The sequence below is a fragment of the Alosa pseudoharengus genome, unplaced genomic scaffold, assembly GCF_046254945.1.
Source record: "Alosa pseudoharengus isolate Yale_2024_CS ecotype anadromous, Long Island Sound unplaced genomic scaffold, YU_APseudo_1.1 YU_APseudo_1.1_scf_12, whole genome shotgun sequence".
Taxonomy (NCBI): Eukaryota; Metazoa; Chordata; class Actinopteri; order Clupeiformes; family Clupeidae; genus Alosa; species Alosa pseudoharengus.
The window spans coordinates 1,726,155-1,740,333 of NW_027468587.1; the positions used below are offsets into that span (position 1 = coordinate 1,726,155).

The 14,179-nt window shown below is 38.6% G+C and overlaps 1 protein-coding gene and 1 long non-coding RNA gene across 2 annotated transcripts; both read left to right on the forward strand.

Annotated features, from left to right (window-relative positions):
• The first annotated feature begins 3,691 nt into the window (after nucleotides 1–3,691).
• LOC143118251 (uncharacterized) lies at nucleotides 3,692–4,783 on the forward strand. Its single transcript, XR_012986071.1, has 3 exons — nucleotides 3,692–4,003; nucleotides 4,092–4,385; nucleotides 4,528–4,783. It is a non-coding gene; the product is annotated as an uncharacterized LOC143118251 (long non-coding RNA).
• Nucleotides 4,784–5,770: 987 nt separating this feature from the next.
• LOC143118252 (uncharacterized) lies at nucleotides 5,771–12,299 on the forward strand. The gene is made up of 9 exons (XM_076279344.1): nucleotides 5,771–5,851; nucleotides 6,038–6,337; nucleotides 6,552–6,771; nucleotides 9,373–9,668; nucleotides 9,833–9,870; nucleotides 10,218–10,362; nucleotides 11,504–11,550; nucleotides 11,649–11,782; nucleotides 11,933–12,299. The coding sequence occupies exons 1-8, from the start codon at nucleotides 5,785–5,787 to the stop codon at nucleotides 11,778–11,780; spliced, it is 1,245 nt and encodes a 414-aa protein (XP_076135459.1). The 5' UTR covers nucleotides 5,771–5,784; the 3' UTR covers nucleotides 11,781–11,782; nucleotides 11,933–12,299.
• Nucleotides 12,300–14,179: the final 1,880 nt, after the last annotated feature.

Below are 14,179 nucleotides of genomic sequence, written 5' to 3' on the forward strand. Positions count from 1 at the left end.
GCACGCTGTGGTGACCTCTTCCTCCTTGGATGAGGTCACATCCTCCTCTACAGCAGTGCTGGCTGCTGCTGCAGCCTCAGGTTGCTGACCGCCGCTCTCCAAGGCGTACTCATCAGACGAGCTTTTGACTTCAGAGTCCAGCTGAGCATCTTCACCTGATGGGCAGCTGGCTTTGGTCATTCGAGCAAAAAAATCAGAAGAGTCCAGTCTCGCCGTGAGTACGTTCAAAGTCTCCTCTTCCAGTTGGAGGAAAAGCGCACTCCAACCTTCAGAGATGGCAGAGGATGCATCTTTCCCTGAAACGCTGCTATCCAAGGCTGCTGACAGGGCTAGTTTAACGCTGCTATCCAAGGCTGCTGACAGGGCTAGTTTAACGCTGCTATCCAAGGCTGCTGACAGGGCTAGTTTGACCTCCTGCACAATTTCTGTGATGACAACATTCCCCTGTGGTGATTCCGGTGGGGACCTGAGTAATTCAAATCAAATAAATCAGTAGAAATCAATCAAAACAGAATGGAACATATTGTATTCAATAATGTAATATATTGACCTTAAAATCATAAAATCATATAATGTCTAAATGCAGCTCATAAGCCTGGCACAAGTAGTAGCAATAATGATAATAAACTTAAGTTAATATTTATTTTATGGCTTTCATAAATCCACGGTTGTTTAACATAGAACACACACAGAAAAAATAAGATCTGAAAAACATGTACATACACAGTAACAGAAGGTTGTGCTGCAGCTCCTGCACTTGATGTTTTTTCATGGGAGTTCACCAGTTTGCTGCTCTTGTAGGTGGTGTCCGTCAACTGCTGCACAATCCCCACGCAAATCATAGCAAACTCCTTTCTGGTGATCTAATTTGAACACAAAGTAAGACCCCAGCAGGTATTTTGGAATACACTGCAAAAAAAAGTGTATGATACTAAATAAATAACCAGAAACAGAAGTGTGTATAGACACGTGTTCACCTTGCACCTCATTCATTCATTCTCTTACAGAGGTATAGTTTCTATGTTTATGGTTTTGTTATGAAAACTCATTATTTTATTGTTGATATTTTCAATTTGTCACTTGATGCTGTTGGTATACTATATTATGCTTAATGTAAACTTTTGAACTTCATTCAAAACTTTTTTCATACTGTAGACTAGTGGCCTCTGCTGAATGCATAGCCAGAGAAATGAAAACTGAGACAGTACAGTAGCTAGACCTACTAATGACTATACCATATTTGACACTCACATTATCCAAGTCTTTTGTCAAAGTTTGCCATTGCCTGAAAAAAAAAAATCAGGCTATGACATGAATCGATTGTCAGGGTAAGGTCGGTAGCCTAAATGATCAGATATGAAAAGCATAGGCTAAGAGGCTAGAAGCTATGAGATAAGGCCACTGATGAACTGTGGCTCACTAGGAGGAAGACTTAAACCTAACTTAGCCTAGGCCTACTTGTTGCTGAGGTTTTCAATGATGGCGATGACTTCTTCACAGGTCTTCTTATCAAGATTCACAATTCTTCGGTTCTGAGGAGGGTGTGTGGGCCTAGCAATGTTATGGCGACCGCGGCCAGAAATATTTCTCAAAGCCATTTCTGGAAGATCTGAACGTCAAAATAGCATTATATTAGATAGCAAGCAAGTGCTACATCAGGCAGTTTTTAGGCTAGGCCTACTGTAGGCTAGCCTAGATGACTCCCTGGACAAATTATGATAATTTGTTGAGCAGATGCTTATTAGCTAGCCTGCATTAACATTAAAAGAAACATTTAACGTTAATAGCACCAGTAGTGCTAGCCTAAAATCAGACAGGCCTAAAACATTAACATAATTATAACAATATAAACATATAAGTTACAAACCGCGACTCTGGAAATACAGTTATGGATTTGGAAATAGGCCTGTGTTTTATCTTGACTAATTTATTTTGTTATTTCTACAACTTCTTCACCTCAATTAACTTACAGCATAGGCTAACAAATGTGTGGATATGTCTCAGATCAACCGACTGATTGACGAAAACCATGGAAACCAAAGATTCTAGAATCTTTGATGGAAACGCTCTGTTAAGTGGAATGCGATGCATCAGCGAACACTGTTCGTTTTGAATCATCACTCTATTTATCAGGCAGGGATTACGCAACCTGCGCTCTAGAATCTGAGGTTCTGTGAGACAGCGGACGACAGGCTTTTTTAAAGCCACCCTTAAAATATCAGTTTTTTGACCTTGATATAACGTTTCCAAAACGCAGCCGCTTTTGCCCAAAGCGACATACAAATAACAACAATACAATAGTTAAAACAGTAAACAATTTAAAACGTTGGTGAGACTACACTAAGGAGAACAGCAATAATAAACAACAATGTCAATTCAATAGCCTAATGAAAATAAATAAATAAATAGGCCTACTATAATATACAAACCATAACGCATAAGAAACGCTTAATAAACTAAGTGCATATTGAACAGATATGCCTGTAGACCCCTCTTGAAAGACCCAAAACTATTACAGGAACGAAGAGCACTGGGCGACTCATTCCACCAACAAGGAAACACTGAGGAAAAGAGTCTTGGATTTGACATGTTTTAGGCTAAAAAGCCAAATAATATCACATACGCTAACACGGGAGTCGGGACGGATGTAAATTAAGCTACATTTTAAGGCCAATTGTATACAAGTGGCCTTAAAATGTAGCTTAATTTACGTCCCGTGTTAGCGTATGTGATAGGCCTATATTATTTGAGCTGGATCATGACATTAGGCTAAACAGGTGAGATGTTCCCTCATTAGTTTGAAATCTGGGATTGGCCACCTGTTTGCTCCTTCCCCAGCTGTTTTTAGCATATATTATTTTTAAAAAGGAAGGAGGGGAAAATATATCCATTTTTGTCATACATTGCTCTAAGGAACATCAGGGACGCCGGCAGGAATGAATGTTGTGGTAGGGCCTACGCACAACCATACAGAATTGTGGGAATCACGATATGGACATATAGAAATCCAGATAAAACATTATTTAGCCTAATCTCAATTAGGCTATGCCATTTTGTCATAGGATAAACTAAATTAATTAAACACGAAAATGAATGTTATATGACCACCTGTCATTGCAGCAAGAGATGAGATCTTTGCTTCCAGATGTTTTTCTCCTGCTTTTAGTAAAATGAGCGCATTTTTCTTGAATTTCCCCTGGGGATCAATAAAGTATCTATCTATCTATCTATCTATCTATCTCTGTTTTAGTAATAGGGGTGCATGATTTAATAAAAGGAGCGCTCAATTGTGTAGTCTATCTTATAAGGACCGCATAATTTAGTAGGCTAGACTACAATAAGCGCATTATAATAATATGAGTGTAGGCCTACTATTTAATAGATAAGCTCCCGGACTTGACGCTCAAAAAAATTTGATAAGGCTCTAAGCGCGTCAGACTTCTGCCCCCTTAAAATATGAGTGAGAGAGAGAGAGAGCGCATGAATGTGTCCGTGTGGCTATGCATGTTCATTTGAGAACATGCTCTCAGTGGATACGCTCATCATTTTAATTATAAGCACCGCCAGTGGTAAGTGCCTTTGATATAAACTAATAGGCTATGCGGTAATTTCGTATTATGCCTTTGCAGGGAACCTGTATTTTGAATGAAATAATAATAATAGTGTTTGTCTACTCCTACAGTGTTTGCTGTTGGGTGGCACAGTCCTTCCCCAATCATTTTTGGGCGGATAGGACATAACGTGACACTTAATACTCATGTTAAAGCCTCTGGGAGCTCGACGTTCACCTGGTACCGACAGAAACTCAGTGGAGAAATTGAAATGATTCATTCTGCTTCGTGTGAGAACAAATTACATTACACGGTGGGCATGTCAGACGGTATAGGATTTATGACGATCTACAACACACTTGTGACAGATTCCGGGAGTTATTTCGCAGTATCTAGGGCGAGAAAGACCAAGGCTTTTTTAGGCACTTCATACGTGAACTTGGCTGTCACAGGTATGGTGGTTTTAAATAAAAGACTTTCAGATGCATGAACATTGTAATCGTCAAGTGGCTTAATATTTCCGTCGCATGTCTTTTTCAGATCACACTCCGCTTATTCGTCTGTTCTATGGGTCCGGAATCGCCAAGACGCACGTTTTCCAGTGTGAGATAGTGGGAGCGCGCGCTGACTGGAGTAACCCTTACTGGGAAATAACAGAAAATGGACATGTGAGAAAAATGAAAGGAGTTGGAAGTGGAGGAATAGATGCAGACGGTCGCTTCACACGATGGTCTATGGTTACATTGAGCTCAGACAAGTCGTTCTCTTTGACCTGTCTTTCTAGCCTCAATCACTCTAACATGATCAAAACCGGTACAATTGACATGTCCAAAGGTCAGTTTTATGAAATACGCCCAATAAATTTCCCTTAGAATAAATTAATAGCATCCACGTTTTTGTTTTTGGTGTGAAACCCTTGCATTTAGTGCATTTTGGAAATGCTGTTTCATACAAATATTTCTCCTGGTTTCCACAGGTGCGTCTGTGTGCGTCACACTGGCTTGTGTTCCGCTTCTGCTCACTATGGTGCTGACTGCGCTTTCGGCCTGGAGGATCCGCCAACGTAGGCTTGAAAGAGATGGTTAAAAGGCAGCCTTTCGGCAACTTTCACCTTAATATAGGCTAGGCCACATTATTGTTGTTGTTTTTATGACATTATCATTATTATTATTGTTGTTGTTATTAATGCTGTTTATTTGCCTTATATCCAGGCCTATCGAAAATGTAGCCTAACGTTGATTGCTGAAAATAAATACGATTTCTTCATTAAGCAGATGTTGTCTGTCTCTATTCCGCCCCTATAGTCCCTCAACACGTGGCCATGATTTTTTTCTTCACACCATCAACGTTTCCGGTTGCAGACTGTCCTAGTTCTGCAAACTGTAGGCTACCGCTAAAAATGAGCATCATAATCTTCTTTATCATTAGAAAACGTAGGCTATGAACAAGTGGAGTAGGCCTAGCTTTCAGTGTGTTTCAATAAAAACGTAGTCCCATACAAAAATCACAAGGATAATCATGTCTTGATCATTTCTAAACAAATCATAGCAATAGGCTACATAAACTGAAATAAAGAATATAGTAATGTGCATGTGTTTGGGAACAATATTTCAGGACCCCAAAGTTGCATAAAGACCTTAAACTGTAAAGAGAAGCATTTCTATATTTCAACTCAACAAACCTTGCACCATAGAGGCTTGTGCATATTGATGGGGGGGTTTTGTCTGTTATAAACCAATCAACTTTTATTCAATTCCCATGCCACAATTGTTTAACTAATTTAGGAATACCCAGTTGGCTTCAGGCTGGATGGTTTGTGAAAAACATCTTCACCTTTTAGTTTAGTAGCATGTTACAAGTCTTGACATCACCTTCAACTGAAATTAATGTTCTATCTGTTTCTTAAATGATTGCTTAATATAAAAGTAAGCCATAGAACATTGTAGAATGTGGTCTCAAATTAGGATCACTTGTAAAACAGCAAACGCTGCATGTTACATCATAAGATGACTTAGAGCACATAGTGGCCTATATTGTGGTCAAACAGTGATTCGGTCCTAAAGGAGCCCTGTTTTGTGGTCTACGCCGTATTTACCGAAACAGATTTTGCTGACAAGGAGGTTAGATTAGTGTTGTTCCATAGAGGAAAAGAGGTCATAAAGTCATGCACAGGAACACAACCTCACAAGCTTTTATGTGGGTCGATCATTGCACTCGGCCTGCATGTTCAGCAATGTTCGTCTTTTGTTGTACCACGATGTATTGGTTTCCCCTTGTTTTACTTTATGTTTTACTTGTATGTAAGTAGGCTAAATGTAAAATACATCTGTGACACGCTACCTCTATGGCTAGGCTACAGCACAGCCTACAAAACTGCCTGTTAGTTTTATGAATCAGTTTTGTGCATCTCAGATATTCATTTGTCATTTTGTCAGCTGTATTCTAACCTGGTTGTGCTTCTATTTCCTTTTTCTCTTTTTTTGCAGATGTCAACCCACAGATCTTTTCTGAGCTTGGCGACAATGTCTCCATCTCGTGCCGGTACTCGGTCAAAAACCAGTGCCTAATGAATTGTTGGGCGAGAGTCACAATGAACGGTTCTCTGGAAACCGTTCACACAGAAAGCGAGAAACGCAGTCGATTTTCTCAAAGTCATTCTCAGGACCCAGCCATGGTTGAATTAAATATATTTCAGACTGAAATGGTTGATGCCGGCCGTTACTACTGTGGAATGTGGCACGCCGGCTATTTCCAATTTGTTGGAGAGGGAACATCGCTGCTTGTAGGTAAATTTCGTGTTCTCACCATTCAGATTAGGCCTACTTTCGCAAAAGTAAGCTAGGCTACCATCTAGCCTACGAGTGGAAAGTAATTCGCGGTTCCGTTTATTGTTATTATTATTATTATTATTATTATTATTATTATTATTATGATTAGTATTATAATATAATAATAGTAATAATAATATATGTTATTATTATTATTACTGTTATTTTGCAGAGGAGAAGGTCTGGAGCAACAGAAGCCAGGTTATTTTGCTGAGTGATAGCGCTGTGCTGGAGCATCCGTTGCGCAGAAGCGAGCCTTTGACGCAGGTGGAGCTGCGCTGCCTGGTCATTGGTGTCAGCTCTCCAGAGATCAATATTGTCTGGCGATCCTCCTGCGGAGCAGAGGTGACTGGGCATAGGGCTGCGTGGGAGTCCACAGGCTCGAAAGAATTGTAAGTTTTAGTGCTGCAAAAATACTGTTTATGTTTATGGATAATGTTAGGATGAATGCGCATATATGCCATAGCCTACATGCTAATTACATGTAAATCTGTAAATGTAGGAAACGTGTAAAGCCAGTTACAGCTAATGTAGGCTACAAATTTAGACCACAACGTTCATATTTTAGAAGTGAGTGTAAAAGGCTACATGTGCCTGGCACAATGTGCCCATATTTTAAGCCTTCATCCATTTTAAGTTACAATTTGTAAGTAATTTGCTTTAGGCCTATAAATCATAAAATTATTATATGTCAGAGATTTAGGAGCATGCTAAATTAAAATACTGGATTCTCTGACAACAATCAAAGTCAATCAACACTGTTGCCAACACAGCCTAATACATTATCATTGCACTGAACTGCCTGCACTACAGTATATTCATATTTTAATCTAAATCTCAGTCTATACTGATATTGCACTATTCCTACCCTCTATCTTGCCTGTGCCTGTTGAGGTGTCCACGACCATGGCAATCTTGACAGGACAACAAGGAGGCGGACATCCCCACACTCTTAAAACGAATGTGTTGTCGCTATCTGGACACAGAAATGTGTTAAGAAATGCAAGTTGTGTTATTTTCATTGTGTAGCCAATAAAAAAAGAAAACAACACAAACTGTGTTGTCCCTATCTGGACACAGAGATGTGTTAAAACAACACAAGTGTTGTTTTCAACACATTCGATAATTTCGATTTAAGAGTGCATTTATTGCAAAAGTACATACTGTATTTATACTTAATACATATCCATATTCTACTGCCCTTCATTCTATTCTTACTGTTCTGTTTTTATTATTTTATGTTTTTTATTTTTTATTCTGATATGTTAAGGGAGTGTTGTACTTTGAGAGGAAAGAATAACCAGAGTCAAATTCCTTGTTTGTTTACACAAACCTGGCCAATAAATGTGATTCTGACTCTGACTCAATGGTGACAATGTGCCCTGGTATGCTATAACATGGCCAGATGTCCAGATGGTTTACTTAGTCTACTCTTTTTCTCAACTAAATCATAAATTATCTAAATATTAATTTACAACAGAACAAAATGGAAATTTTAGAAAATAGTCTAGTTCTCTACTTTAGAGAGTTTTTTACACACTCCACATGAGAAACACTGCCACTGCCTTTTTTAACTAAATAAGATGAAGAGAAACTAATCCATGCCTTTATCAGGTTAGAGTAGACTATTGCAATGCACGCTTTACTTGTCTCCCACAAAAGCATATAAAGAAATTGGAACTCATACAGAACTCTGCTGCTAAACTTTTAACTAAGACCAAGAAGAGAGAGCACATCACCCCTGTGTTAGCTGAACTTTACTGTCTCCCTGTTTCCTACAGAATTGATTTTAAGGTTCTGTTAATTACTTACAAAACTCTAAATGGCGTAGCACCTTCATATATCTCTATGCTTTTAATATCTTACTAACCACAAAGGAACCTTAGATATTCCAATGCTAATATTGTGCCCAAAGTGCTCCACAAGCAAAGCGGAGCAGCTGCTTTTTTTCATTTGTATTATTTATTTATTTTATTATTTGTTCATTTTATTTGTTGTCTGTCTTGGTACGCTGGCGACTATGCCGCTCCGTCCGGCATCTTTTGTCTTTTGTTATGCATCAGTTTTTTGTATGTGGAGCGCTTTGGGTTGCATGTTAAATGCGCTATACAAATAATGACTGGACTTGACTTTTCCATTATCCACCAAAGCTATGGAACACCCAGTCTCTGTACATCAAACAGGCAAATTCTGTAAACATCTTTAAAGAAGACTTGAAATCATACTTGTACATTCTCTTCACCTCTTCACAGTATGTTACATTCTACTGCTGCTATTACAGGCTCTTCCATTGTCACTGCATTAGTTGTATTGTGTGTGCTGTTGTATCTATCTCCTTACCATCTTGTGAATTCTCATTTTTAGCTAATTCCGAATCTCTGATGTTTTATTAATTGCTTTGTTTGTTTCTACTATTATTTTCTCTCTATTATTGTGTTGAATGCTCCAAATTTAAAGCAATTTGAGCTGCATTCTGTGTATGAAAGGAGCTATATAAATAAATATTCTTATTATTATAATTGTTATTAGTAATCTATCTAAACAAATCAGGTGTTGTATAGTGATATTTATTGAAGAGTCTACAAGTTAAACTATCGAGGTAGGTTTAAAGTTCATTTTCATTTCCCATCATCATATTTCTGGACATTAAGTAGGTCTTAAGGAAGGACTATGTTGCACTTTGATTGTGTTTTTGATTAGTGGAAAATATTTATTTTCCAATATTATAACATGAATTGTTATAGGAATACACACACACACACACACGCACGCACGCACGCGCGTGCATAAATACCAGGTGCATTCACATGTAGGCTACTACAAAAGCAAAAAAGGCGAGACTGTCATGTTGGATAGCACAACTAATTCTAATTGAACTAATTCAATAATCAATGAATCACTGTGTGCCCTAAATGAATTACTGCAGGTCGTATTGCATAAGGGGGCTTAACAACTGAACTCCTAATCAGTATGTGCATCTGCTTCCAAAACAGGTTCAGTGTGACAAGCAAGCTAAGGATCAATATCACCACCAGCAAAAACACCAACTACATTTCCCAAAATGCACCAGAGGTCTTAGAGGACTGGTGGTGTGAGGTGCAGGTGGGAGTCCATGTCGTAGAGAGGAGCCACATCACCTCACTAGACCTGCTGAGAGATCACCTGACGGCAGGTCCTGTGGAGTGGTGCCAAGTGGTCATTTACTCAGCTGGGGCTCTTAGCGTAGTGTGTGTGTGCGCCATCAGTTTACTCATCAGCCACTGGGTGCTTCACCTGCGCAAAAGTGCAGGTAGTCACATGTCTCTCAATGTTGTTTCCTTCATAGACATTATTGAGCTGTGATTATAAGAGGAAGTGTATGTAGCACGGTGTACATATGTGTACATATACAGTATGTCGTGTCCCAGTGGAACAGATTGAGAGAATGATGGGCACATCACATCTCTGTTTCAGATTCTTCTTCAGACATCAACAGCACAGCTACAGCACAAGTAAGTACTTCTGCAAGCATACTGTGTGTTTCTGTGAGTGTGTGTGTATAAGACCAAGGGATAGAGAGAGAGCAAGAAAGAGTGTGTGTGTATAAGACCAAGGGATAGAGAGAGAGCAAGAAAGAGTGTGTGTGTATAAGACCAAGGGATAGAGAGAGAGCAAGAGAGAGTGTGTGTGTATAAGACCAAGGGATAGAGAGAGTGTGTGCATGTGTCTTTGTTTGACTGTCTGACTATTTGTCCATTTGCTTTTGTGTGCTTGTAGTTTTGCTGCAGCATGTGCCAGTCTGTGTCATGTAACAGTCAAAGTTGCAACCTCAAGCCTGACTACACCTTCATCCTGACAGGCTGATGCTCAGCAAGCTGTGACATATTTCCACCTGGACTTCACCCAGATGAGGAGAGCAGAGGGAACACCAGGAAGAAACCAGCAGAAATGGCAGCACAAAGAAATGACCACACTGACATATAGCTGTGTCAAGAGTGTTAAGAGTATGTCATCTTTATCTAACGTATAGCTGTGTTAAGAGTATGTCGTCTTTATCTAACGTATAGCTGTGTTAAGAGTATGTTGTCTGGCCACACTAACGTATAGCTGTGTTAAGAGTATGTCGTCTTTATCTAACGTATAGCTGTGTTAAGAGTATGTCGTCTTTATCTAACGTATAGCTGTGTTAAGAGTATGTCATCTGGCCACACTAACGTATAGCTGTATTAAGAGTATGTCGTCTTTATCTAATGTATAGCTGTATTAAGAGTATGTCGTCTGGCCACACTAACGTATAGCTGTGTTAAGAGTATGTCGTCTTTATCTAACGTATAGCTGTGTTAAGAGTATGTCATCTGGCCACACTAACGTATAGCTGTATTAAGAGTATGTCATCTGGCCACACTAACGTATAGCTGTGTTAAGAGTATGTCGTCTTTATCTAACGTATAGCTGTGTTAAGAGTATGTCGTCTTTATCTAACGTATAGCTGTGTTAAGAGTATGTCATCTGGCCACACTAACGTATAGCTGTATTAAGAGTATGTCGTCTTTATCTAACGTATAGCTTGTGTTAAGAGTATGTCATCTGGCCACACTAACGTATAGCTGTATTAAGAGTATGTCGTCTGGCCACACTAACGTATAGCTGTGTTAAGAGTATGTCGTCTTTATGTAACGTATAGCTGTGTTAAGAGTATGTCGTCTGGCCACACTAACGTATAGCTGTATTAAGAGTATGTCATCTGGCCACACTAACGTATAGCTGTGTTAAGAGTATGTCGTCTGGCCACACTAACGTATAGCTGTGTTAAGAGTATGTCGTCTTTATCTAACGTATAGCTGTGTTAAGAGTATGTCGTCTGGCCACACTAACGTATAGCTGTGTTAAGAGTATGTCGTCTTTATCTAACGTATAGCTGTGTTAAGAGTATGTCGTCTTTATCTAACGTATAGCTGTGTTAAGAGTATGTCGTCTTTATCTAACGTATAGCTGTGCTAAGAGAACCTCCATCACCAAATCCACTAATGTGACGTCAACTGTTAACTGTTATCCTGATCAGAAGAATTAATGTTTTATTTTTAGCAGAAACAAAGTGTACACAATTGCGCTAAAATAACAGACTAAAATCACTTCTGTTTTTAGCTTCAGCCGCTTCAACTACCAGACGTGCTACTTCACCAAATATACAGGTGGGGTCCCTCTTCTAGACAACTACTGTACATGTTATAGTCGAATGATTTTTTATTTGTTCTTCTTTAAAATCCACCATTCATGCTTTTGTTTGCAGGCCAAGTCCTCAGATGTGACATATGCCCACATTGATAATGAGCAAACATTAAGAAACGCAAGGCGACTGAGTGACCAACCAACTCGCATACGTGAGGCAGAGACAACTTATCATACAATTAAATGTCCTTAAAGGTATGGTCCGTTATTTTCATCCAGTTCACATTTGTGTCCATTTTCATCAGGCTAGTTCTGTCTTTTTGTTAAAAAAAGAAGATAAAAACTCTTTGCTGGGTCTTTAAATGAATAAGCTCGAAATGCTGTGCTCTCCCTCTTCTTATACAGCAGGTGTGCTTTCCAAATGCAACACTGTTGGAATCAGCATGCAACAGGAAATATTAAAAAGAAAACTAAAGTTTTGGAGTGTGACCTTTTTTTATCTTTAAATGAATAACACATTTAGGAGGAGCACACACTGGTGTGTAACAGTATAACGGTTGGAGAATATTAATATTAACTCTAATATTAACAAAGTTTTGCTGGAATCACAGAATGAATGAATCTTTGAATGACAGAGATGTCAGTAAACCAACATATTGTTCACCTTCCATGTATATCTTTATTTTATTCAAAGCATCTTGGTTAAATTTGTGTATGTCAAATATATAAAAATATAAAATTATTGCTTCTTATTTTGCAATATTAAAGTTGATTGTCTTTGGGACCTTAATATCTGTCATTCCACTGCATCTATACAGGTTTAAAATAGTGTCAAATGACAAATAACTCTTTCTTCTACAAATGGCTCACATTCCATATCAATGGCATTTAATCATGGATATTACAAATATCTCACTTAAATTGTTGAAATTTCCATTCAATCCAGTGTATCTCTTGCTCTGTCCTATGTTGTGTTGTACTGCCCCCTAATGGCGTGGCTGTAGCCTAATTGTGCCTATATATGCCATGAAAGGCTTAGCATATCAATTTGACAAACTATGTGTGACTATGACTAATCAAGATGTAATCATTACCATAAGGTTGTTAAAGTATAAAAATTATACTTTAATCTTTTATTTAAACTTTAGCGTAATAATTGTCCCTGTTATCTTCTTACTTTCGCTTTTTTTCTACTTCTTATTTTCCTTAATTTTTTAAGCTATTGCTATTATTAGAAGTAATAGTAGTAGTAGTAGATAGCCTCATAGAAGTAGAAGTAGTAGTACTACTAGTAGTATTTACCTTTAGTACTGACTTATAATTATTTTAAAATGTTTTTGATTTACTGTCTTTTTGTCATGTTTCTGTATATTATGTTCTGGTGTAGTCTTGTGTTTTTTGTTGTGTTCTTTACAGCTCTTTGGTGCTATATAAATAAATGTAGATGAACAAACTCCCAAGTTTGGTGATGAGAAGCCAACAAAGAGCTTACTGTGAGTCAGTGAAGCTGTCTAATCCAAGCAGACATAGCACACGCACACACACACACACACACACACACCCACTCACAAGCAGACACAGCACACGCACACATAAACACACACACACACCCACTCACAAGCAGACACAGCACACACACACATAAACACACACACACACCCACTCACAAGCAGACACAGCACACACACACATAAACACACACACACACCCACTCACAAGCAGACACAGCACATGCACACATAAACACACACACACACACACCATTACCCCCACACACCCACTCACATGGGCACACACACACACATACAGGCAAGCAGACACATACACACACACACGCAGAGAGAGACGCACACATATACACAAAAGGAAATGCACACATGGACACATTCATTTACATACACAAAAGTTGCAAGAGTAGGGGATGGAATACTGTAGGAGATGGAGACAAATTGACAAGCGTGATTTATTTTTGCGGAAAGAATGTGCAGGACTGAGCGACGGTCATATTTTGTACCACTTTGCGGTTCATCTAGTTTGACATTGATTAATATAGCTTACCCTATTCTGCACTCTACACATATTCAGATAAAAAGACTAGTCCTAGAGCAGTTCCATTCTTTGGTTGTTATATAAAAGTATGAGAGTGGAGAGTGAGAGAGGTTTGTGTGTTTGACCATAGAAATGAGCTTACATTTGACCTTGTGGTTAGAGAAGTGACACAGTTACAAACCATGGAAACATTTGGTTTCATTTAGGCTACACAGTAGCATAGCAGATGTTGACTTGACATAGTTTTTTTTTTTTTTACTGGTGTAAGCTTCTTTGGACAAAAGCTTCTGCTAAAAAACCCAAACATAAACAAAACCCTGATGTGATAAAAATACTTTTCAAAAGATGTAGGCTACCTGTAAGATTGTTTCTTTTTTATGCTGTTACTCTTAAGCATGTTTGGAAATAAGGGTGCTTACATCGTGGTATTTCAAGACATGAACATTATGAAACCACATATGTGGGTTATTTTAAACCATTAAGAGGTCATGTCATGGGCGTAGGTTTGGTCTCAGCTTTGGTGGGGACATCCAATCCATTGGAATTCTTTTGCTGTAAGACACCAGTGCCTTAATGGCGATTTCCTTTGTTATTTCAGACTGT

Coding starts and splice junctions, on each gene's coding strand:
- LOC143118252 (XM_076279344.1), top strand. CDS start 5,785: ATGTTCGTCTTTTGTTGTACCACGATGTATTGGTTTCCCCTTGTTTTA. Junction 9,871..10,217: donor ACAGCACAGCTACAGCACAA/GTAAGTACTTCT, acceptor TCATCCTGACAG/GCTGATGCTCAGCAAGCTGT. Junction 11,551..11,648: donor CTACTTCACCAAATATACAG/GTGGGGTCCCTC, acceptor TTTTGTTTGCAG/GCCAAGTCCTCAGATGTGAC.